This window comes from Lithobates pipiens, unplaced genomic scaffold, assembly GCF_037356315.1.
Source record: "Lithobates pipiens isolate NorthernLeopardFrog02 unplaced genomic scaffold, aLitPip1_a1.2 Scaffold_19, whole genome shotgun sequence".
Taxonomy (NCBI): domain Eukaryota; kingdom Metazoa; phylum Chordata; class Amphibia; order Anura; family Ranidae; genus Lithobates; species Lithobates pipiens.
The window spans coordinates 84,702,558-84,728,432 of record NW_027507764.1 but is presented as its reverse complement, the minus strand read 5'-3'; the positions used below and the strand labels follow the sequence as shown (position 1 = coordinate 84,728,432).

At 44.6% G+C, this 25,875-nt stretch overlaps 1 protein-coding gene across 1 annotated transcript in view; it reads right to left on the bottom strand.

Annotated features, from left to right (window-relative positions):
- Nucleotides 1-25,875, bottom strand: part of APBB1IP (amyloid beta precursor protein binding family B member 1 interacting protein) — a 191,392-nt gene that overhangs the window by 5,628 nt on the left and 159,889 nt on the right. The window contains exons 11-13 of the mRNA XM_077490997.1: nt 22,483-22,581; nt 18,693-18,795; nt 15,406-15,497 (exon numbers count right to left, since the gene is read on the bottom strand). Of these exons, the coding sequence (XP_077347123.1) occupies nt 15,406-15,497; nt 18,693-18,795; nt 22,483-22,581 (294 nt within the window). The remainder of the gene's footprint in view (nt 1-15,405; nt 15,498-18,692; nt 18,796-22,482; nt 22,582-25,875) is intronic.

Below are 25,875 nucleotides of genomic sequence, written 5' to 3'. Positions count from 1 at the left end.
TCAGCTCCCGTTTTACCCTGCCTACCGGCAGCACCTGCCCCCCCCCCCCCCGCTCCCCTGTGGTGTCCTCCACTGTAAGTCTCTCTGCATGCTAAAACAGTGAAATAGTCATCCATTGGTTTTAATTGTTTTAATGCTAATATAGCATTAAAATATTTACTTAAAGCGCTAGTTACCTTAAAAAAAAAATATTTATCCTGTTCCTTTAAAGCATGTTATACAGCACAGTGCTGTGTAATTTGGCCCCTTCTATTATCTAAACAACCTAGCTGACCCTGCCTTGCTATGCCCACCCCTCTGTAAACTGACCACAGTTCATCATGGCTGCTGAGCCCTGACACCGTGGTCCGTTTACATGCCTCCATCATCTGCAGCTCTCCTATCTCTCCTCTGTTGTCCTTACCCCCTCCCTCCCTGTCAGCTTCTGTGTTAATGCCCACCTCCTCCCATCCTGCTGCTGAATTTACATTGAACATTTTTTACCATTCTTTCTGTTTAATAATCCTGTGTGCCCCTTTGTCGGGGTCTTATAAAAACAAGCCACGCTTTTCCTGTCATCATCAAGATTGAAGAGGAATAGGATAGTTAGCATAGGCAGTCTTCAAGGGATCCCACATCCATAGCAAATTCAATTACATCAGCATCAGGTGCTTGATAGCTGCTGATCCAAGACTGATTAATTTTATGAATGTAAGCCTATCAACGGAGTCTGTGGTCATGCGCACTCTTTCATCCGTTACAAACCCTCCAGCAGCACTGAATGTGCATTCAGAAATCACACTGGATGCAGGACAGGCCAGTAGCTCAGTTGCATATTGAGCAAGTTCTGGCCAGTGGTCCATCCTCAAGTAACCCAGTGAATGCTCTGTTGGAAAGGTCTCCTTTTGCAAGCTTTGCAGAATCAGGGAGACCGTGCAATGTATGTTTGCAGAGGCTTTCGATTCTGAGTCCTCTGGGTCACAAATGATCACATGATCCGTAACTAACTCCTCTCAGCCATGTACAACTCCTTGGGTTCCTGGGGACTGAAAACTATCCCTTGAAGACTGCTGCTGAGTGTTATCCTCTACATCCATGCTGACACAAACCACCTCCTTCTCTTCTTCGTGTGTGTTTGACGGGCCCGCAAGAATGCTATCTGGATAAAGGGGGCCTTGATAGGTAAACAAGTCCTCCTCTTCCTCCCGTTGTTCTGCCTCAAGTGCCCTGTCCATGATTCCACGAAGCGTGTGCTCCAACAGAAAGACTAGAGGGACAGTATCACTGATGCATGCATTGTCACTGTTCACCATCCTTGTGGCTTCCTCAAATGGTGACAGGACAGTGCATGCATCCTTTATCAGTAGCCACTGGTGTGGTGAAAAGAAGCCAAGCTCTCCTGACCCTGTCCTGGCACCATACACGCACAGGTACTCATTGATGGCCCTCTGCTGTGTGTGCAGCTGCTGCACCATTGCCAACGTTGAGTTCCATCTGGTGAGCATGTCACAAATGTGGCGGTTGGTGGGCAGGTTGCATTCCCTTTGAATGTCAGCCAGCTGAGCACTGGCATTGTATGACCGGCCAAAATGACCGCAGACTTTTCTGGCCTGCCTCAGGAGATCCTGTAAGCCTGGGTACCTGCTCAAGAACCACCAAATTAAGGACGTGTGCCAAACATGGAACATGGGTCAAGTGTCCCTGACGGAGGGCGAAGAGAAGGTGGGTGCCATTGTCGCACCTCCTGGCTGAAGCTGGTATGGCATCAACCACCTCTGAGCCTGCCCTTGCAGAGCTGACAGAATCTCTGCCCCATTGTGGCTCCTGTCCCCTAGGCAGACCAACTCAAGCACCGCATAGCATCTTTTAGCCTGACTGCTTGCGTAGCCCCTTGAACACTTATGGTGCACAGCTGGTTCAGAGGACAAATCTGAAGAAGAAGACATAGAGTAAGAAAAAGAGGAGGGGTGGAGGAGAGAGCTGTGGAAGAATCACCACTAGTATTTTGTAGGCGTGGTGGCGGTACAACACTGAACCCTGTACTGCATCCTTCCCTGCTGCCAGCAGAGTTACCCAGTGCGCTCTGAAGGAAAGGTAACGTACCTGCCCATGCCTGCTGGACCATGAGTCAGCAGTAATATGAACCTTACTCCTGACCACCCTGTCAAACTAGGCCAAAACATTGTCTTTCACATGCCGGTAGAGAGCCGGAATGGCCTTCCGTGAAAAGAAATGGTGTTTTGGAACCTGCCACTGAGGTACAGCACATTCCACAAATTAATGAAAAGGGGCAGTCCACCAGCTGAAAAGCCAGCAATTGCAGTGCTAGTAATTTGGCCAAGCTAGCATTTAGATGCTGAGCATGTGGATGGCTGGTACCAAATTTCTTTTTACGGTTCAGGAACTGGGGTAGGGAAATTTGCCTGCTAAAATCAGATGGTGGTGTACTGCTAGCAGATTGGCTGCAAGTACTTGGGACACCTATTTCTATACCTTCATTCCTCTCAGTGCAGGTTTTTGCGAGGACTAGAGGTATAGTAGGGTTGGAAATCCCAGATGAGGAGCAAGGAGAAGTCTGCCTTTTTCTTTGATGTGGGTCTTTCAAGTGCTGTTGCCAATGGACTGCATGGCAGGTCGTCGTATGTCTGGTCAAGCATGTGGTGCCCAAGCGGCTGCTGTTCTGGTCATGCTTGATCCGCTTCAGACACAGGTTGCAAACAGCAATGATGCACTCTGCTTCACACTTGTCGAAAAAGGCTCTGCGGTGTGATGAAATAGGGTGGCTGCCCTTAAGCTGTCCCGTAGAGCACAATCTGCCTTGTTGGAGTTGTGTCTCCTCTCTTCTCTCAGGCACCCAAGTTCGGTCAGTGACCTCATCATCACCTCCTTGTCTCTGGAGCAAACTTGGCAGTATGCTGAAGCTGGGGGAACATGACTGCCAGTTTCTTGTCCTTCTTGTGCACCCCTTTCTCTAGGCTCAGGTTACTCCATTCCTCAAACTGGGAACCAACATCGGAGCCTTCAAATTGCCGCACATCCTCCAGAAGCATGTACCCGACACTGTGGTAGAACAATTCTGGGGACTCCTCCGTGCATGATGGTGGGGCTACAGAAGGAGTGACTGTGGACAAGGACCCGGTGGAATAGCCCACTTTGGCAGTTGTGTGGAAGGCAAACTACTCTGAGCCTGGGTGACAGAGGATGAGGAGGATGAGGTGGGCTTTGTTATCCACTCCACCAACTCTTCTGCATGTTCTGGCTCAATAACACGGCCAGCATCATAAAAAATTGACAAGCGTGCCCCATGGCCACCTGCAGAGGATGCACCATGTCCATAACCAGCACTGTTGACTGTAGACACAGAGGCTCTTGTTCTCTTTTAGTGGCCTGTGAGCGTCTGCCTCTCCTTGGTGGCCTTGAGGACATGATGTATTTTTTGTTTTGCAACATCACACTACACTGTATGAGATACTGTGTACACCACCTGAAGTGTATTAGAAACTGTAGACACTGTATTAGATACTGTGTACACTGCCTGGACTGTATTAGCAACTGTACAACGACTGCACAATATTGTATACTGTGTACAACACCAGAAGTGTAGTGTAAACTGTACACACTGTATTAGATACTGTGTACACCGCCTGCACTTTATTAGAAACTGCACTACAGCTGCACTGTATTATGTACTGTGTACACCACCAGAAGTGTAGTAGAAACTGTACACACTGTATTAGATAATGTGTACACTGCCTGTACTTTATTAGAAACTGTACTACAGCTGCACTGTATTGTGTATACCACCAGAAGTGCAGTAGAAACTGTACACCCTGTAGTAGATACTGTGTACACTGCCTGAAGTGTATTAGAAACAGTACACCACCAAATGCACTGTAGATATAGGCTACACAGGATGCAGAGTGTATATATATATATATATATATATATATAAGTCAGTGCAGGCAGTGTATTAATATATATATATATATATATATATATATATACCGTATATACTCGAGTATAGGCCGACCCGAATATAAGCCGAGGCCCCCAATTTACCCCCAAAAAACTGGAAAACGTATTGACTCGTGTATAAGCCGAGGGTGAGACATGGCTGTCCATCCCTGTGTGTCCGTCCATCCCTGTGTGTGTGTCCGTCCATCCATCCCTGTGTGTGTGTCCATCCATCCATCCATCCATCCATCCCTGTGTGTCCGTCCATCCATCCCTGTGTGTGTATCCATCCATCCCTGTGTGTGTGTGTGTGTGTGTGTGTGTATTCATCCATCCATCCATCCCTGTGTGTGTGTGTGTGTGTGTATCCATCCATCCATCCATCCATCCCTGTGTGTGTGTGTGTGTGTGTGTATCCATCCATCCATCCATCCATCCCTGTGTGTGTGTGTGTGTGTGTGTGTGTGTGTGTGTGTGTGTGTGTGTGTGTGTGTGTGTCCGTGCAGCCTTGTGTGTGTGTCCAGCCTACCTGTGTCCCAAGCCTCCGTCCCGAGCCGCCGTCGTCCCGAGCCTCCTCTGTCCCGTGCCTCCTCTGTCCCGTGCCTTCCGGTGTCCCGTGCCTCCTCTGTCCCGTGCCTCCTCCGTCCCGTGTCGTGCCGATGGATCGCCGCTCTTCTCGGCGGCCATTCTACGATTCAAAAGCTGCGCCTCCGTCCTCCGCCTGTGATAGGCGGAACACTCAATTTCCCAGCAGCCTGTGTTCCGCCTATCACGGACATCCTCTCATACTCGTCCGTAGTATGAGAATGAACGGATGTCCGTGATAGGCGGAACACTGACTGCTGGGAAATTCAGTGTTCCGCCTATCACAGGCGGAGGCGGAGAAGGAGGCGCGGCTTTTGAATTTTAATGTCCGCCGTCTGTCTGCTCGATACGCTGATCGAGCAGTCAGACAGCGGTGACTCGAGTATAAGCCGAGGGGGCACTTTCAGCCTCAAAAAAGAGGCTGAAAATCTCGGCTTATACTCGAGTATATACGGTATATATATATATATTAATACACTGCCTGCACTGACTGAATATTGAGTAAACACTGAATATATAGTCTATGCTAAATGCAGAGTATATATACAGTATCTCACAAAATTGAGTACACCCCCCACATTTCTGTAAACATTTTGTTATATCTTTTCATGTAACAACACAGAAGAAATTACTTTGCTACAATGTAAAGTAGTGAGTGTACAGCTTGTATAACAGTGTAAATTTGCTTAACCTCAAAATAACTCAACACACAGCCATTAATGTCTAAACTACTGGCAAAAAAAGTGAGTACACCCGAATTAAAAATGTCCAAATGGGCCTAAAGTGTCAATATTTTGGGTGGCCACCATTGTTTTCCAGCAGTACCTTAACCCTCTTGACATGGAGTTCACCAGAGCTTCACAGGTTGCCACTGGAGTCATCTTCCACTCCTCTATGATGACATCACGGAGCTGGTGGATGTTAGAGACCTTGCGCTCCTCCACCTTCCATATGCGGATGCCCCACAGATGCTCAATAGGGTTTAGATCTGGAGACATGCTTGGTCAGTCCCTCAACTTTACCCTCAGCTTCTTTAGCAAGGCAGTGGTCGTCTTGGAGGTGTGTTTGGGGTCGTTATCATGTTGGAATACTGGCCTGCGGCCCAGTCTCCAAAGGGAGGGGATTATGCTCTGCTTCAGTATGTCACAGTACATGTTGGCATTCATGGTTCCCTCACTGAACTGTAGCTCCCCAGTGCAGGCAGCACTCATGCAGCCCCAGACCATGACACTCCCACCACCATGCTTGACTGTAGGCAAGACACACTTGACTTTGTACTCCTCACCTGGTTGCTGCCACACAAGCTTGACACCAGCTGAACAAAATAAATGAACCTTGGTCTGATCAGACCACAGGAAATGGTTCTAGTAATTCAGGTCCTTAGTCTGCTTGTCTTCAACAAACTGCAGGCTTTCTTGTGCATCATCTTTAGAAGAAGCTTCCCTCTGGGATGACAGCATGCAGACCAATTTGATGCAGTGTGTGGCATATGGTCTGGGCACTGACAGGCTGACCCCCCCACCCCTTCAACCTCTGCAGCAATGCTGGCAGCACTCATATGTCTATTTCCCAAAGACAACCTCTGGTAATGACACTGAGCATGTGCACCCAACTTCTTTGGGCGACCATGGAGAGGTCTTTTCTTAGTGGAACCTGTCCTGTTAAAACGCTGTATGGTCTTGACCACCATGCTGCAGCTTAGTTTCAGGTTCTTGGCAATCTTCTTATGGCTTAGGCCATCTTTATGTAAAGTAATAATTCTTTTTTTCTGATCCTCATAGAGTTCTTTGCCATGCTGAACTTCAAGTGACCAGTATGAGAGAGCGAGAGTGATAACACCACGTTTAACACACCTGCTCCCCATTCACACCTTAGATCTTGTAACACTAATGAGTCACATGACACCAGAGAGGGAGAGTGGCTAATTGGGCCAATTGGACTAATTGGACATTTTTACTTAGGGGTGTACCCACTAACTGAAAAAATCTGGCCGCTTAATCTAAATCAAGCTCTCTGTCCACACCAACAACACTACACACGAACGTCATTTAAGCAGCCTTATATAGTGTGGGGTGTGGACTTAGTCCCCCTGACTCATGATTGGCCAAAGGCACCCTGCCTATGGCCAGTGATGGCTCTCTTAGCGGAGTGTGCTGTGATTGGCCAAAGCATGCAGGTCAGGTGCATGCTTTAGCCCTTCATCATACAGCAATGTACTGCGATCTCGCAGTGCATTTTTGGGCATTCCCTGGCGCTCTTATTTGCCACAAACATCCGATGTTTGACCCGAACATCAAGCTCATCCTTAGTAGCCAATCATATTTTATCCTTATTATATTTATCACAGTCAGATCAATGAAATATATTTTATGTTAATATTGTTAAAGTTGTTGTTAATATTTATTTTTTAACTTAATTTTGGATAAAATATTTAACAGTATAATTTCATGAGATAATTTACAAGGGTGTTTAGGGGTGGGGCATGGTAGGGGTTTAATGGGGCAACCGGTAGCGAGTATCTCTTGGGGCCTAGCTAATAGCTCAAGACTTGATTTTAACATTTGAAATTTTAAGCCCTGGTATGTGTTGTGTTTTGGTGCACCCCTAAACATACCAAGGTCATTAGCATAAAAATCAGATGAATGCCATCTCAAAGTGTCAGTCATTTTTTCATGTTTAAAGTCCCACTGAACTTTCAGTTTACATCAGTTAAAAGAGAAGTATGGCCAAGCCTTTTTTGTTCATATTTCTCTTGTGGGTCACAGGGCTGCACTGCTCTCCTGGGACCTAGAATCAGACAACAGAGGGCTAAAGTCCCTGCAGAGCTGCTACAGGCTCTGAAAGGATCCCAAATAATGTTGGGATCCACCCAGATGCCTGATTGTCAGCTGCTTCAGCCTCACGTTGCACTGCTGGGAGCCTGATCCAGCCACTCCTGCCCCCTCTTCTGCCCAGCGCTCCAGTGAGCACTGGAGGGACAGAGCAGTGAGCAGTGACAGTGGCCAGTATGTGCAGGAGAGAAATGCACAGGTTATGACCACAGCTAATATATGAAGGAAAGGAGTGCAGAGGGTATCAGGCAGGCAGTATGTGCAGAAGAGGACCGCAGAAGATGTGATGGTGGAATTACAGTATATGCAAGAGGGCAGTGAGGAGGTTATGGCAGCAGGCAGTATGTGCAGAGGGTATCATGGTGGGCATTATTTGCAGGAGCGTAGTGCGAAGTGTCAGTTGGCAGGTGGTATGTGCAGGAAAAGAGTAATGGGAGTATGACAGCCGGTGTTGTGTGCAATAGAGAAGTGCAGAGGGTATACAGGAAAGCAAAGAGAGAAAGTTCATCAAAGGTATGGCCTTGAAGCAGTGATTGTGAGGACTTCAGAATGGTGATAACAGAGATTGTGTCTGTTGTTATCTAAAAACAGGGATAGGTGGTGTAGAGGCAGCAACAGTGCGGGACCTGGTGAGCAGGGATGAGCTTCGTGTTCGAGTCGAACGTACGTTCGACTCGAACATTGGCTGTTCGTCCGTTCGGCGAAATCCGAACATTTTGGTCCGTTCGCTTCAAATTCGCGTGGCGCTCACGGCCCACAATGCACTGCGATGGCGCAGTGCATTGCTGGCTCATGATTGGCCAAGCATGCACTGTGACCCCGCATGCTTGGCCAATCGCAGCGCCAGCAGCGAGGAGAGCCATGATTGGCCACAGGCAGGATGCCTGTGGCCAATCATAGCTCAGGCTGTGTAGTGCACGCCCCACACTATATAAGGCCGCCATCGCGGCGGCCTCGTGTAGTGTGTTAGCGTCTGAAGCAGTGGGTGTTCTGTGTACCTTCAACACAGTACACACCGATCGTTTTCGGCCGATTTTCTATCTTGCTGTTGTGTAGTGGTTATTGTCTGCGTGCCCTGACCACAGTATACACCGCTATATTCACCTCACCTATATAGCTAGTGATCTATCTTTAATAATAGAGCTTGCAGTCAGTAGTGTTAGGAGATAGTGCGTGCTGTCTGCGTGCTCTGTACCCAGTACATACCGCTATATCCACCTACATAGCTGTTCTCTATTTGAGCCCACTTGCCATCTGCAGGAGTTATTGGAAGTTGTGTGTGCCTCCAGCACAGCACAGTATACATCTGTATATACCCCTTTATCTCTGGTGTTCTATAATAAAGGCATCTGCAGGAGTTAGTGGGTGTTGTGTGCCTCCAGCACAATATAAACTACCCAACTGCTGTTTTCCCCAACTCCCTTCAGGCCATTACCATGTCTGGAAGGCCAGCAAGGAGAGGCAGACAGGCGCGAGCCGATAAAAGAGGGCAAGCAGGCTCTGTGTCTAGAGACAACAGTGCTGGTCATGGACGCCGTGCATTGTCATCAGCACGTGGCCATGGGACATGCTTGTCCTTCTTTTCGGCAGCTGGACATGTTGAACCGCAACATGCCAACGACTTGGTAGAGTGGATGACCAAGCCCTCTTCATCCTCCTCATCCTCTCTCACCCAGTCTCAGGGTAGTAGCAAAGCAGCTGCCAACGCATCGTCTTCCCTCCTCTCAATGTCATCATCAGTGACTCCTTCCCTAGACCCACCACGTCCTCCTGAGGAGTCTCCTGAACTCTTTGAGCACAGTGTTGGGTACATGCTCCAGGAGGATGCCCAGTGTTTGGTGGGCTCTGATGATGACACTCAGCTAGAGGAAGGCAGTAGCGTGAGCGCAGAGAGAGGGGATGCTCAAGAAGGACAGCAATCTGGCAGTCATGTTCCACAAGCTGCAGCATACTGCCAGGTTTGCTACAGCGATGAAGAGGGAGGGGATGATGAGGGCACTGACTCCACGTGGGTGCCTGGAAGGAGGGAGGAGGAGGAGGAGGAGGCACATGTCCAACGAGGCAGGATGCCCTCCGGGGGCCAGCTTAGGGGCAGCACACCGACTGAATCACACCGCAGAGCTCCGCCTGTGCAGAGCGCTGCCTCTGCGCGTTATTCTAAAAGTTCTTTGGTGTGGGCCTTTTTTGAGACGAGTGCATCAGATCGCACCGCTGCTATTTGCAACATATGTCTCAAGCGTATCTCACGTGGCCAAAACATCAGCCGCTTGGGCACCACATGCTTGACCAGACATATGTTGACCTGCCATGCAGCTCGTTGGCAAGCGTACCTCAAAGACCCACACCAAAGAACAAAGCGGACCTCTCCTTGCTCCTCATCAGCTGGCATCTCCAACCCCACTAGACCTTCAGTCCTCTCTGAAACCTGCTCTGAGAGGAATGAAGGTGTAGAATTAGGTGTGTCACAGCCAAGTGCTTCCGGGAACTCTGCTAGCGGTACACCCACGTCCGATTATAGCAGGCAAATGTCCCTGCCCCAGCTGCTGGACCGGCGGAAGAAGTTCACTCCCAGCCATCCACATGCCCAGCGGTTGAATGCTAGCTTGGCTAAATTGCTAGCACTTCAACTGCTGCCTTTTCAGTTGGTAGACTCGGCCCCCTTCCGTGAGTTTGTACAATGTGCGGTTCCTCAGTGGCAGGTCCCCAAACGCCACTTTTTCTCACGGAAGGCGATTCCGGCTCTCTACCGGCATGTGGAAGGCAATGTCCTTGCCTCGCTGGACAGGGCGGTCAGCGGTAAGGTGCATATTACCGCTGACTCATGGTCCAGCAGGCATGGACAGGGACGTTACCTGTCTTTCACGGCCCATTGGGTCACTCTTCTGGCAGCTGGGAAGGATGCAGGACAAGGTGCAGTAGTGTTGGAGGTTGTTCCGCCACCACGCCTCCAAAATGCTACTATTGGTTGTGACACACCTCTCTCCTGCACCCCCTCCTCTTCTTCTTCCTCCATGGCCTCTTCCAGTGCTCTGTCCTCAGAACCAGCGGTGCACCGTAGGCGTTCCAGGGGCTACGCAAGTACGCAGGCAAAACGATGCCGTGCCGTGCTTGCACTGGTTTGTTTGGGGGACAGGAGCCACACTGGGGCGGATGTTTTGTCAGCTCTGCAGGGGCAGGCCGAGAGGTGGTTGACGCCACGCCAGCTTAAGCCAGGAATGGTGGTTTGCGACAATGGCACCAACCTCCTCTCCGCCCTCCGACAGGGACAACTGACCCATGTGCCCTGTGTAGCTCACGTCCTTAACCTGGTGGTGCAGCGGTTCTTGGGCAGGTACCCCGGCTTACAGGATGTCCTGAAGCAGGCCAGGAAAGTCTGTGTGCATTTCCGCCCATCATTTAATGCCTGTGCTCGGCTGGCTGAGCTCCAAAAGGAGTTGAACCTGCCCAAGAACCGCCTTATATGTGACATGCCCACCAGATGGAACTCAACATTGGCCATGCTGCAGCGGCTGCACACGCAGCAGAGGGCCATCAATGAGTACCTGTGCGACTACGGCACCAGGACAGGGTCAGGGGAGCTTGGTTTTTTCTCACCCCGCCAGTGGGGCATGATCAGGGATGCATGCACTGTCCTGTCACTGTTTGAGGAGGCCACAAGGATGGTGAGCAGTGACAGTGCATGCATCAGTGACACTGTACCTCTTGTCCACCTCTTGGAGCATACGCTGCGTGGAATAATGGACATGGCACTTGAGGCAGAACAGAGGCAGGAAGAGGAGGACTTCCTTGCCTCTCAAGGCCCCCTTTATCCAGACAGTGTTCCTGCTGTGCCACCCATCACACTGGAAGATGATGAGGAGGAGGAAGAGGAGGAGGAGGATGATTGTGTCAGAATGGAGGTGGAGGCTGGCACTCGGCATCAGCATCAGCAGCAGCAGTCTTGTAGGGATGATTTACAGTCCCAAGAAACACGTGGACTTGTACGTGGCTGGGAGGAGGTAGCTGCGGATCATGTTGTCCTTAGTGACCCAGAGGACTCCGGACCGAATGCCTCAGCTAACCTACGCTGCATGGTCTCCCTGATCCTGCAAAGTCTGCGGAAGGATCCTCATATTCTTCGGATCAAGGAGAGGGACCATTACTGGCTGGCCACTCTCCTTGATCCACGGTACAAGGGTAAGGTTGCCGACCTTATCTTGCCATCGCAGAGGGAGCAGAGGATGAGACATCTCCGGGAGGCCTTGCAGAAAGGTCTGTGCAACGCGTTCCCAGAGACTGGGAGGTTACAAACCCCTGGTCCTGGACATGTGTTGCTGAGGCATCGGTCAGAAGGAGCGGTGGAGAAGGTGGCCGTCTGACTGATGCTTTCAGACAATTTTTTAGTCCGCAGCCCCAAGGTATGATCGGTTCCAGCACCCATCGCCAGCGTCTGATTTACATGGTGCAGGAATACCTAGGGGCAAGGTCAGACTTGGACACCTTTCCCACCGAAAATCCTCTGGCTTACTGGGTCTTGAGGATGGATCACTGGCCAGAGCTTGCACAGTATGCAATTGAGCTACTGGCCTGTCCTGCATCCAGCGTTCTTTCGGAATGCACCTTCAGTGCTGCTGGTGGCTTTGTTACCGATCACAGGGTGCGCCTGTCCACCGAATCAGTTGATCGACTGACCTTCATCAAGATGAATCAGTCTTGGATCACCCACAGCTACCAAGCACCTGAAGCTGATGTAACCGAATAATTTTTTTTGAAATACCACATCCCTTCAAGACTGCCTATGCTGATGCTGAGTGACTGTCCTGTTATGTTGATTGTCTATCCTCTTCCTCCTCCGCTGATATGTTGGAAGAACATTTCTGGTTCTGGTTGATGCCATCAGCCCAATTTTTCTGCCCCTGTTTAACAGGGGCGTTTAAATACAATTTTTGATGCAATGCTTTGCAGCAGGGCTAATTCCTGCAATCAAACAAGAGTATATGGGAGAGGTTGCAGTGTGGTGGCACCAGCACCAGTGCCTAAGGCCCAATCTTTCTGCCCCTGTTTAACAGGGGCGTTTAATTACAATTTTTGATGCAATGCTTTGCAGCAGGGCTAATTCCTGCATTAAAACTAGAGTATATGGCAGAGGTTGCAGTGTGGTGGCACCAGCACCAGTGCCTAAGGCCCAATTTTTCTGCCCCTGTTTAACAGGGGCGTTTAAGTACAATTTTTGATGCAATGCTTTGCAGCAGGGCTAATTCCTGCAATAAAACTAGAGTATATGGCAGAGGTTGCAGTGTGGTGGCACCAGCACCAGTGCCTAAGGCCCAATTTTTCTGCCCCTGTTTAACAGGGGCGTTTAAGTACAATTTTTGATGCAATGCTTTGCAGCAGGGCTAATTCCTGCAATAAAACTAGAGTATATGGCAGAGGTTGCAGTGTGGTGGCACTAGCACCAGTGCCTAAGGCCCAATTTTTCTGCCCCTGTTTAACAGGGGCGTTTAAGTACAATTTTTGATGCAATGCTTTGCAGCAGGGCTAATTCCTGCAATAAAACTAGAGTATATGGAAGAGGTTGCAGTGTGGTGGCACCAGCAGCAGTGCCTAAGGCCAAATTTTTCTGCCCCTGTTTAACAGGGACATGTAATTACAATTCTTGATATAATATTTCACAGGAGGGCCCCTTCCTGTGCCCACCCAGAGTAATGGTGAGGACTTATAGTGTTGTGGCACCAGCACCACAACCACCAAAGGTCAATTTTTCTACCACTGTTCAACAATGGCATGTAATTACAATTCTTGATATAATCGTTCACAGCAGGGCGCTCCAGCGCCCACCAAGAGTCACTTTGAGGGCTTACAATGTTGTGGCAAAACCAACACCTTGTTCCGCCATTTCTGCAGAGCATATAGGGCAGGCCCCTACTTTCAAACATCCAATTTACAAACATCTCCTACTTGCAAATGGAAGGAGACAACAGCAAGTGAGATGAAAAAAGATGGACGACAAACCAAATTATACAGGGGTGATAACCCTTCCCTATGTTTTCCAAAAAGCTTAAAAATAGTTTTTTTGACTGGAGCTACACTTTAAAAATGTACCAGTTGAAAATTACAAACAGATTCAACTTAACACAACAAACCTACACAGTCCCTGTCTTGTTTGCACCGCCTGTATACTGCTGTTCTGAGTATATAGGGCCTGGGGGCCACACGCATTTCCTTTTTTTAATATGGGTACGGGGTTCCCCTTAATATGCGTACAAGAACTAAAGGGGCTGGTAATGGGCAGGGAGGGCTACCCATGCCATTTTTCTCAATGATTTTCAACCATATTGCAGGAACCATATATAACATTAAAACCGCAAGCAGTTTTAAATGGTGTTATTTCCGTTTAATGTCATTTTGTGCAGGGACTGTTCTAAACACGGGAAACACGTGGCACTTCACAGGCATACTACAGACACCCCTCAGGCACCATATTTAAAGGAATATTTCACTTTTTTTTTCACTTTAATCGTCATTAAAATCAGTGCTCCCGCCAAAACGGCCATCTTTCAAAAAATTTTAGGCATTGACCCATGTCCCCTGGGGCAGGAGCCAGGTCCCCAAACCCTTTTTAGGACAGTATCTTGCATATTAGCCATTAAAATTAGCACTTTTCATTTCGAATGTTCGAGTCCCATAGACTTCAATGGGGTTCTAACGTTCGTTCGAATTTGGGGTCCGTTCGAAAGTTCTGGTGCGAACCGAACCGGGGGGTGTTCGGCTCATCCCTACTGGTGAGGGTTCTGGTTAGTGGATGTGTGAAGTGGAGCTCTAAATGGTGTGCAGACCCAGAGGAGCCATTCAGGGCAGCTGAGATAGGGTTTTAGTGTGGCAATATGGTATGTACAAAAATAGTGCTGTATCAAGAATGGACATGTTGACTAGCGCCAGCAACTCTCTGGAGCAGGCTTGGGACCCTAGGGGCATGTTGGTGGGATGTGCAGGTTCTGTTGCTGCTCACCACCTTCTTCCAGGGAGCCTGGGATCAGTGGTGGTGGGGTTGGTGTGCAGGGACCCTGGAAGGCAGGGAAGGGCTTGCAAAGTAGAAAGCTTGGTGGATGGGATTGGGTAGAGTGAACACAACAAAAGGATGGGATTAGATCAGGGGTCTCCAAACTTTCTAAACAAAGGGCTAGTTCACGGTCCTTCAAACCTTATTGGAGCCGGACTGTGGACCCTGTGAGCAGAAATTGTCCTGGCATCAGTGGGAGTAAACAATGCATCTTTGGTATTAGGGTGAGGAATAGTGCCCTAACATTGGTGTCAATGGGAGGAATAGTGCCCCATCGTTGGTGTCAGTTTGAGCAATAGTGTCCCATTGTTGATGCCAGTAACAGGAATTATGCCCCAATGTTGGTGTCAGTGGGGAGAATAGTGTATTTTTTCAGTGGAGGGAAAAGTGCCCCAAGGGCAAGATAATGGCAAGCAAAGGGACATCCGACTCCCGGCCGCAGTTTAGAGACCACTGGGTTAGACAATAGTGGGCAAAAAGTGGGTGGCATGAGGTGGCCAAGGGGACAAAACTAAATTGTAACTTGCTTTTCTTTTATTAGGATGTGTTTTATTGGGTTGTGACTTTCATACTTCTATACAATAGAAAAGTGCCACAGCATCCACTTGTTTCCTAAATTAGCACTTATGGAAATATAAAAATGTATCTATTTATTATTTGCATATTTGCCCCACCCAATGTGTTATATCATTCAAGCACAGGATGTTTTAAAATCATAGGTCTATGACATTTCGCAGACCAGTCACTAGCAAAGACAAAGACATTTCTATGTTTTCAGACGTTGCCAGCTTTCCAGTGGAAGACAGGTCTCGGAGCTACCATAATGCAAGAGATGGTAAACTCAAATTTCAGTCCACCGCTATGTAAAAGAAACATAAAAGGGGAGGTCTGGTCGTCAGGCTTTGTCATTTGTTATCTATATTCTATCAAGGGGATATAGGAGGTGCTAGATACGTTTCTAGAAAAAGAATCCCCTTTATGTAAAGAATAGCAGAAGAATAGCCTTTTGTGACATACCTTAGCTGTTTCAGCACGCTTCCAGGCATCTGAAAAGCTTGAACTAACATTGGCTACATTTTGGGATATCTGTCCATTCCCTTGAGGTGCCCCTATAAGAAAAATATCAAATCAAAATTTACACATACAGTAGATATTGACATAAAAAATTGTATAATAAAGTTAAAGGTTGGCATTCAAGAACTGTATCGGGAGCCATGCTGTATATGGATTCATTATCAAAAAAAAATCTGAGAACTAGTGACACCTCAACTTCTATTAATGGTTCCTAGTGGTTTTAGGCTGAATATTGAATTTGCCCAGAAAAAGGCTACGCTTATTGTGTACAGGTTACACTTATAGGCATTTTTTTTAGATTTGAAAATAAAAGTTTGTTAAAGAAGAAGTCCTGCCTGAGCTCGTTTGGCTGGGCTTCTCCTATGGGTCACAGGAGTGCAATTCGTTTTGTTACATCACTGTAATCAGTCCAGGAAAACCGTGTCATTACAACAATAAAGACTGGATCTGCCAGGTGCCTGGACTGATGCCTGTGTCAGCCTCTCAGTGCGCCGCTAAGAGTCTGAGATGGCCGCTCCCCACCCCCCCAAAGCTCCATGTGCCAATGAGTGTAAAGGAGCAGAGAGGAGACCTGCTGACTGACAGGCAGCAGCTCTCTGCTCGGGGTGCTGTGAGAACAGAGCCATCATCGGTGTTTGGTGGCTCGGTTCTCAGTGCAGAGACGCCGGGGGACAGAAGCAGCATCCAGGACAATGGAAATTGTATTTAACCTTTCCTCCTGTGCCACACAAGCCCTTCTTCATATATTGGGTAAGTCCTGTGCACTATGGGGTTAATTTAAAGGCAAATAGACTGTACACTCTGCAAGTGCAGTTGCTCCAGAGTTTAGTAAACAAGGTAAAGTTTCAGTTTACAAAGATTACCCAATCACATGCATGGAAAATAAAAAAAAATGCATTTTTGCTTAAACATGATTGGATGTTGGAAGTCATCAGAGCTCCCCCCTCATTTAAGTTCTGGAGCAACTGCTCTTGCAGCGTGCACAGTCTATTTGCCTTTAGTAAATCAACCCCTATGCATAGGGTAGGTGGAACAGTGTGGAAGACTCTGATGTTGACTACAGTGATGACCTGAGGTGCTGAATAAAAGCCTATCCAGTCAAAATTAACTCTTCCAAAAGAGAACTGCTGTTGTAATATTTAATACCTGAGGGGAGGTTAAAGCTGAACCCCGGACAAACAGCTAAACACACAGATGAAATACATATAAATGAGCTGGTTTACCTTCCAAAAGATTCTTGCTTCTGTCCATCCAGTTCCAAATGTTTTTTATTCAAAATTCCAGCTCCCTTATGCACCAAAATAGCATTCATTTTTGCATAAATATCAAAGCTTTCCATTAAATCTACAATCACATACTTTTCTTGTCCTAATCCATGTTTCCAGACGTTTCCATGAGTAATGTCTTCATCTTGATCAGATTTTAGGTCATGACACAGGAAGGAGTTGAGCAGCTGATCTCATTATCACACACCCTGCATCATCCATCCCCACATTCCCAGCAGTGTTAATTTTAGTCTTAGGACTAAAGCGGCATTTTAGTTTTAGTCCCATTTTAGTCTTCTGCAATTGTTTTAGTTTTAGTCATATTTAGTTGACTAAATCTCCAGTACATTTTAGTCGACTAAAATGTCCTACGTTTTAGTCGAATAAAATCTCCAGTACATTTCAGTAATTGCAATTTAGTTGTTGTCATAGTCTTTTGACTAAAATTACATTTTAGTTTTAGTCTCATTTTAGTTTTAGTCTCATTTTAGTCTTTTGACTAAAATGGCTTTTAGTTTTAGTTGTATTTTAGTCATCTCAATTGTTTTAGTTTTAGTCGTATTTTAGTGGACTAAAATAGTATTCATTTAGTCAACTAAAATGTTTTAGTCGTTTTAATTGACTAAATTAACACTGATTCCCAGGTGCAGGATTTTTAAATGAAATCAATTGAGTGCATTTCATTTAAAAAACATGTACCTGGGGATGGGAGGATGGATGATGCAGGATGTGTGGTAATGAGGTCAGCTGATCAACTGCTTCCTGTGTCATGACCTACAGTTTGATCAGGAAGAAGACATTACTAAAGGAAACATCTGGAAATGTGGATTAGGACAAGAAAAGTAAGTGACTGTAGATTTAATGGAAAGCTTTGATATGTTTGCAAAAAAAAGTACATGAATGCTATATTGGTGCATAGGGGAGCTGGAATTTAGAAAAAAAAATTACAAAGGTGAACTTGCCCTTTAAACAGCCCTGACACACAGCACAGCCCATTTTTGAGAGACCAGATTTTTCTCTGTTATAGTAAAGTAACACTTGCAGGTCTTGTCCCTCCCCTGGGCTGTTACTTGACAGTGAAAAGAGAAGCAGCAGACTCTTGAGTTCTTTTATGCTCACTCTGCTCTCTCTCCTCCTATCATCATGTCTTTTTAGCATGACAAAACCTATTGTACTAATGGATACAGGGCTGCATTAATCTATGTCTTTTGTATCTCCCTGGAGTTCAGGTTTAAATATTGTTACTGTCTAATTACACGTTAGGTTTCCTGTTTTGATTGGCACTAGATATTTGACAGCTGGAACTTGGTTAGCTATTGGTAACAACTTTATCCCTTGGATATATATATATATATATATATATATATATATACATGCACACAATACTTGACTTATGGCCAGTACACACGATCCGAATATCGTATGAAAACGGTCGTCAAAGGAATGATTGTACGATTTTTGGATCGTGTGTACACTTCTTTCGACAGCCGATCACGACCATTCATCCGATATTATTTGATCGGACATGCATAGAAATTTTCCTCGTACAATTCCAGATCGTACGATTTTTGTTTAGTCGGCATAGTTGTCATCCGAAAATACAATACAAATACATTACAACACATGACATCACTTCCGATTTTTTTGTTCTATCGTACAAGAATTTTTGTGACTTTATTTAGCTATTCAATTTCTACTTGCGATTATTAACTGAAAACGGTTGTATGATCGGTCATACAATATTCGAATTGTGTGTACGGGGCATTAGGTTATATGAATATATTTAAGCCATTAATGCCTCTTGTTCCAATATTGGAACAGTAGTGATGTGGGAGTTATTTCCTACTGCTTTAGGTAACATATGAATTTTATGTGCAAATTGAACATGTCAACCTTAGACATAAATGGGTTAACAACTAAGTATAATGATGGGAAGAAAAGAGGAAGAGAGAATTGTTGTAGTACCTGTTGTGCTTGGTGTTGAGGAACTGCTGAGCGAAGACCACCGAGAGGCCAGACCTGCTTTGTGGATGGCAGATTTGTAGTTCTCATACAAAACCTTCCCATACTGCAAGAGCAAACAAGATTGTGTTCTGTGTATAAGTTTAATTTAAAATATATATATATAAAAAAGAAACAACTGGCAACTGGTTACATGGTATAATGTTGGCTGGGGCAGTGAAAAGGCAATGCACCAAGAGTGGTGATTAGTATACTGTGGACACATGGTAGGTTGACCATATATAAAAGCTCTAACATTTACATTACTAAATTCAGACCAGTTTTTTTTAGTACTGTACATTATTATTAGTTCAGCATTTTTAAATAATTCTTCTCTATTTTGCTGTATAAGTCCAAAAATGAGCCATATATTTGAACCTGCAAGAACGCTGTCTCACTGAAAGAAAGGGGCCAATTAGTGTTGTCACCTTTTCTTCAAGCCAAACCCGAACAATTGATCGGCCTGGGACAACTTTGGGTGCCCCTAAGGAGAGTAGAAATGTGGTGCGCATAGCGTGCCACAGCGAACAGTGGGTGTAGCCAAATTGCTCTTGCTGACATCATTGCCCTGCCCCCCATTGATGCCAAACCTGCCCCCAGACAGCTGTCCACAGCTCCCGGAAGGCAACAGATTTGTGTGTGACTATCTTGGTTACTTGGGGAGCCACAGCCTGGTCTGAATAATGTGTCCGGGTTCCAGTCCGCCTGAAACCCAAACACATGATTCAAAACCCGGACTGTCCGGGGTGAATCCCGGACAGGTGGCAACCCTAGGCCCAATCACTGCGCAGATCTCTTTTTAACCTATTGTTAGACTAATTGTATAAAAACGTTTATATAGGGTGAGCAGACTTTCAAAATGAAATCTGGGGGCACCCTACTGACCACACTCACTTTTAACCACACCTACGAAATCACGTCCCCTACACCTGATTATGCTCAACATGCAGAATCCCATTCGTTTTAATTGTCCCTGTTCATGCTTGTATGCTCATTCTCCTTGCGTTGAAAAAAGTACATGCGTTTTTTTTGGTCTCTCGGACTTCAGTAGGCATGCCTCGTGTTCTGGCTCTTGTTTTTTATATCAGTGACAAATGTTACAGTAAACATAGAGGCAGGAGACTTGTATATACAAGAATATGCACAACATTCGCTGGGGTTTCTTTTTTTTGTTCCAATATTTTTAATACATTTTTAGACATTTCTTTTACAGAACCAACAATCGTGCAACCCAATCTCTCTTTACAATTACAGTCAATTGTCAATATAATTACAAACCTTCCAAAAACATAATTATCTAAATAACATCTTGCATCATTTTTATACATGATGAATCCACTATATCTCTACAGAATTATATATATATAATAAATGATTATAACCATATATAAAATGTATAGTTAAACCAAACACTTAACTAAACAAAAAAAAAAACAAAAAAAAAGAAAGAAAGGGAAAACACATTCAGCGCCATGTATTATAAATCTCACATGTATTTCATACAGCCATAAACAATTTAATAACTAGTCGATCATTGTGAATACCCAGGGGCCTAGTGACCTCCAGTATAGGACACACCAGCCAGTTTTCCCTTCTTTAAGACAATATTCTATTCAGAATTAATAAATTTGCAGCTAAACCCAGGGCAGCAAATTTGTTTGGGCAGTTTCTATGTTGGTAAATTAGCTTTTCTTTAGACAAAGTATGATTTATTTGTGTTTTTAGTTCCTCCTATGTGGGGGGGGGGGGGGGGGGGGAATAGGGGAATAACTATTTTTTGAGAGATTAATTAACAGGTTTGAAATAATACTCGAGTAATAGGGACATATGTATTTTGTGGTAAAGAAGCCTCATCCACCATGCTCAATAAACATATCCCTGGATCTTCTGCTAAGGTAACCTCATGTGGCTTAGTGTGGCTCTGGGGTTTACTACAATTGGAGCACACTATCTGGTTCAGCTCTGGCTGTGTAGAAACCAATCAGCTTCTAGGTTTTATTGTCAAAGTTTAACAAAATAAGCTGAAGTTAGAAGATGATTGGTTATAGTTTCCAATCATCTTTTAACTTTAGTTTGTTCTACAGCTGCACCAGTTTGTGTACTCCAGGTTTAGTAAGTCCCCTACTTTGGGCTTCATACACATTGGCGTTTTTCATAAGCTCAAAAAAAGCTAGGACAAAAATGCTGATAATATCATTTTTCTGTCACCTTCTAGTAGCATTTTAGTAGCTTTTAGAAGCATTTAGAAGCAGTTAGGATCATCTAGGCTCCATATACACTAGTGTTTTTTTAAGCTCCTAGAAGCGTTTATTCAAATTTTTCTGCTCCTAGACGCTAAATAGTGCTATCCTATGTGTCTATGCACACTACTTTAGGCTTTTAGCATTTTTTGAGCTTCGGTGTCTAGGAGCAGAAAAAAAATTGTTTTAGTCGAGTTTTTGGATTTTTTTTCCAGCAGAGACACTCTAAAGCAGGGGTCTCAAACTGGTGGCCCTCCAGTTGTTTCAAAACTACAAGTCCCATCATGCCTCTGCCTGTGGGAGTCATGCTTGTAACTGTCAGCCTTGCAATGCCTCATGGGACTTGTAGTTTCACAACAGCTGGAGGGCCGCCAGTTTGAGACCCCTGCTCTAAAGCCTGCCAAACGCTCCTAAATTCCACTAATAGCATTTTTTTAGCGTAGGAACTGAAAAATAAAATGCTAATGCTGCTAAATGCTCCTAAAAAACTACTACAAAAAGCTATTACCAGCATTTTGTATCTAGCATTTTTTCCAGCATTTTTTAAGCTTAAAAAAAAACCCATAGTGTGCATGGAGCCTTTGAGCATTCAACGTTTTTTTCTGCTGGAAAAACACTCCAAGAACTCTACAAAAACAATTATTTTTCTGCTCCTAGACGCTGAAGCCCAAAAAATGCTAATAGCTTAAAGTAGTGAGCATGGACACATAGGATAACACTATTTAGGTTCCAAGAGCAGAAATAAAAATGCTAATAACAGCTTCTAGGAGCTTAAAAAACGCTAGTGTGCATGGAGCCTTAGTGAGCAGGTACAAATTGCGATGGATTTACTAAAGGAAAAGACTGTGCTCTAGAGCCTAGTGAATGAGGTTTCACTTCAGAAAGAATACTCAATCATATACAAGGCGAATTAAAAACAAAAATGCATTTTTTCTTGCACACGATTGAATGATGGAAGTCAGCAGAGCTTCTCCTCATTCAAGCTCCGGACTAACTACACTTGCAGAGTGCAAATGCACATTCAAAGTGCACAGTCTATTTGCCTTTAGTAAATCAACCCCAGTATATTCTGTGGGCTTAAAGCATATCTCCAGGCATTTTGTTTTACATTTTGGATAGACTAGGGAAAGGTTAGATTATTTTTCAAGGTTTTATTACAGTCTATATCCCCACTGGGGATATTTATCACTATTTATTTTGGTGACCACTGTCACAAAGAAAGAAAGTGAGGGGAAATTCAAAATGTCAGAGTTGCCCCTAGAACAAGAGGTGAGTAAAACTCTTCCAATAGGGACACAATCTTTACTTTACACTCACTACCCAATGCCTCTCTGAGGCAGGAACTGAAAGAAAATGTCCCCAATGGTACACAGACAGTAAAGAATTTCCCTGGCAGTGATTTTAACCTTTCCCTGCTCTATCCAAACCTGCAAAAAAGTTTTGGCTATACATAAGTGAGGACCCTGTAAGGTGCTCTGGTATACCTAAATGTGATATATGTTCTTTTTAATTACCTTGGCAATCCTGATGCCAGTAACCCACTGGTGGAGAACCCATGGTTCATCACAGCACAGATACTTAATATATTGTGATTCCTTCTGAATTTGTGGATGCTGAAAAATAAAAAGAGTGGTGTTTAGTAATTACATACCTTTGCAGTCTTTGAAATCTCTAAAGTATACTTCCTAACCATTTAAAATGAAAAATCAGAACACATTAAGCCCCCCCCCCCTTCCCAATACACCCGAACGCTGACCCCCAATTGATCATAATTTAAAATGCTGATTTAGGGCAGAATCAGCAGGCACTGGGTTTTTGGGAAGTGTACATGACTACTTTATTATATTATTCATTGTCTCTTGGTACAATCAGTTAAATATTCTCTGCATACAGAATATACAAAAGGACTGAGAATAAATCTCAAAGAAAAAATTGACTTTGTGGGTCCATCATGAGGCAGTGGCAATATAAAAAACGTGGTCTTTATTACAAAATTATTAAAAAACATATACCATTTAGACAACACCCTATTATTTGACAAGGTCAACAGATACCCAATACAACCAGCATGAAGGGTGGAGCTTTAGTATATGAGAAGAGAAATTTGTATCTGTATCAGTATGGATAATTTGATCTGTATAGAGAAATATGATCTAACAAATCCTCCACACTTGCTTTGTCTTATCCTTTTCTGTTTCCTTTTTCTTCTTCAAAAGAGAAAAAAAAGGGGGAAAGCCCACCCACTTGCCTACCCTTAACCAAAACTCAATTTGTGCAAAACATTATTCAAAGTATAATTAAGAAGGGGGCTTTACAGCACCCTATTATGTGTGTCAAACAACCAACAATACAAAAAAAATGAATAAAAAAAAAAAAAATAAATAACAAAAGTGTATAATTTCAAATGACTATTTTCGTGTCCTATTATGTTTAGTGTTTTAATTCAATATAATCTCACTCTATTATTTCATTTTTATACCTCTTTTCAGTCTACCCTTCTTTATGTGATTCCATTACGTGTTGCCCGTGTTATCCTCTTCCTTTAATGACATCAATCATCTCTCCACTGTGCCTCCCGGAGGAGGAAAAAAGAGACAACACAAAAAACACAAAAAAAAAGAAAAAAAAACCCTACCTCCTCCCAATTTCCCCCCACCAGATGCATCCCACTGACTATCTGATCCATAACGCAGCATTGCCCCCAAAAGGGTTTAATCCACCCCTATTTCTGAGGAGTAATACAGCCATCCTGCCCATGTATCTTTAAATGTATTCTGTTTGCCTTTAACCATATGACACATACCCAATGCAACAAGCATGAAGGTTGGATCCTTAAGTATATGAGAAGAGAAATTCGTAGCTGTATGAGTATGGATAATTTTATCTGTATAGAGAAATATGATCTAACAAATCCTCTACGCTTGCTTTGTCAACGCTTTTTTCACAATTTAGTTGCTTCCTCTGGAAATATTGGGTAGGTGTTGATGGGTCTTGGATCAAAGTCTCAGGGGAGACCACAAATCACAGATTACGACTCAAAAACAGTCATGTCGGGGACCATGTGTAATTATATATATATATATATATATATATATATATATATATATATATATATATATATATATGACCCCCTCATCTTGATGTAGACAGAGACGCATATACACCTTCCATAGAAACCACGATCACAGGTGATTGTGAACTGGTTGAAGCATGAAAAAAGGGGAAGAATAAGGACCAACAAAATTCAGCCAGTCATCAATAGTAGGCATCAAAAATATAGTAATACTCTTATAGTGTATTCATCAATTAGAGTTAGCCTTCATCAATGGATAAACTCAAACCTTCTATCTGTTGGGACACCTGTGCTATTCAGCTTGGGTAGAAAAGGTGCCTTCACCCTATTAAGGGTATATAGGTTTAGCTCTAGCAGCAAAACCCCCCAAAAAGCTGAGCACTTTATATCATATTGTGAGGCTCCTTTATCCATTGATGAGGGCTAACTCTAATTGATGAATAAGCTTGCTTCAAGTTTGTGATTGTGGTTTCTATGTGCACCTTCTGAGTGCAGCAGCCCCCCCCCCAGCCACCCCAATACTTAACTGAGCCCCATCATGACCCAGCGATGTGCATGAGAGCCTCAGCTCTCTGGGGACTCTCCCTCCTCATTGGCTGAGACTGTCACAGCTAGTGAGCCAATGGGGAGAGGGGGTGAGGCTGAGCCGTGGCTCTTTATGTGAATGTACATTCAGAGCAGCAGCTCAGGAGCAAGCTTGCTTGGGTGCCTCCATTGCAAACTGCTTTCTCTAGGGGTACTCTGCATTTTTATAGCACAATAGTGTCAAAAGTGCCCGATGTGTCCGCCATAATGTCGCAGTCACAATAAAAATCGCAGATCGCCGCCATTACTAATAAAAAAAAAATCATAATAAAAATGCTATAAAACTATCCCCTATTTTGTAGACGCTATAACTTTTGTGCAAACCAATCAATATACGCTTATTGCGATTTGTGTTTACCAAAAATATGTAGAAGAATACATATCGGCCTAAACCGAGGAAAAAATTTGTTTTTTTATATATTTTTGGGGATATTTATTATAGCAAAAAGTAAAAAATATAGATTTTTTTTCAAAATTGTCGCTCTTTTTTTGTTTATAGCGCAAAAAAAAATCGCAGAGGTGATCAAATACCACCAAAAGAAAGCTCTATTTGTGGGAAAAAAAGGACATCAATTTTGTTTGGGTGCCACGTCGCACGATCGTGCAATTTTGTCAGTTAAACCGACGCAGTGCTGAATCGCAAAAAGTGCTCTGGTCTGGAAGGGGGTAAAATCTTCCGGGGCTGAAGCAGTTAAGAAAATGCAAAATTTTCTCTGAATGACTCCCATGCCGAGTGAGTGACATCCTTTGTTCACTAACTCGGAAGCTATAGTGGTGTCTACTATAGTGATTTCTAGATTCCATAGGGATCCCACAGGAGTGGCACATACATACCTATGGTGGTCCAAGCTAGACCAATGCAACTATGTAAAAATTGGCATACCTAAACTTCAGCTTGAACAATGCGTGGGGAGAGGTTTAGAAACAATGTGAATGTAATGGGTGCGATTATTTCATAATATTTCTTACGAGGAATGTGAATAATTTATTGTGTTGCGAGTGATTGTGTAAGGCCGGCCATAGACAGTTCAAATCTTGATTGATCAACTTGGGTACAACCAGCCTGCCAGATTTACTTGCGATCATATATGCCAGTGGCTGCTATAGCCACTGGCAATAATCACTCTTTTTCCAGTGAGGACGGCATCCCCCACCCCCCTGCTGGGAGAATACAATGTTTCGGCAGGAGGGATTCCCCTGTCAGCACTGTCTGTGTTGATGGGGGAATTGTGCGAATTGGTTGCAGGAA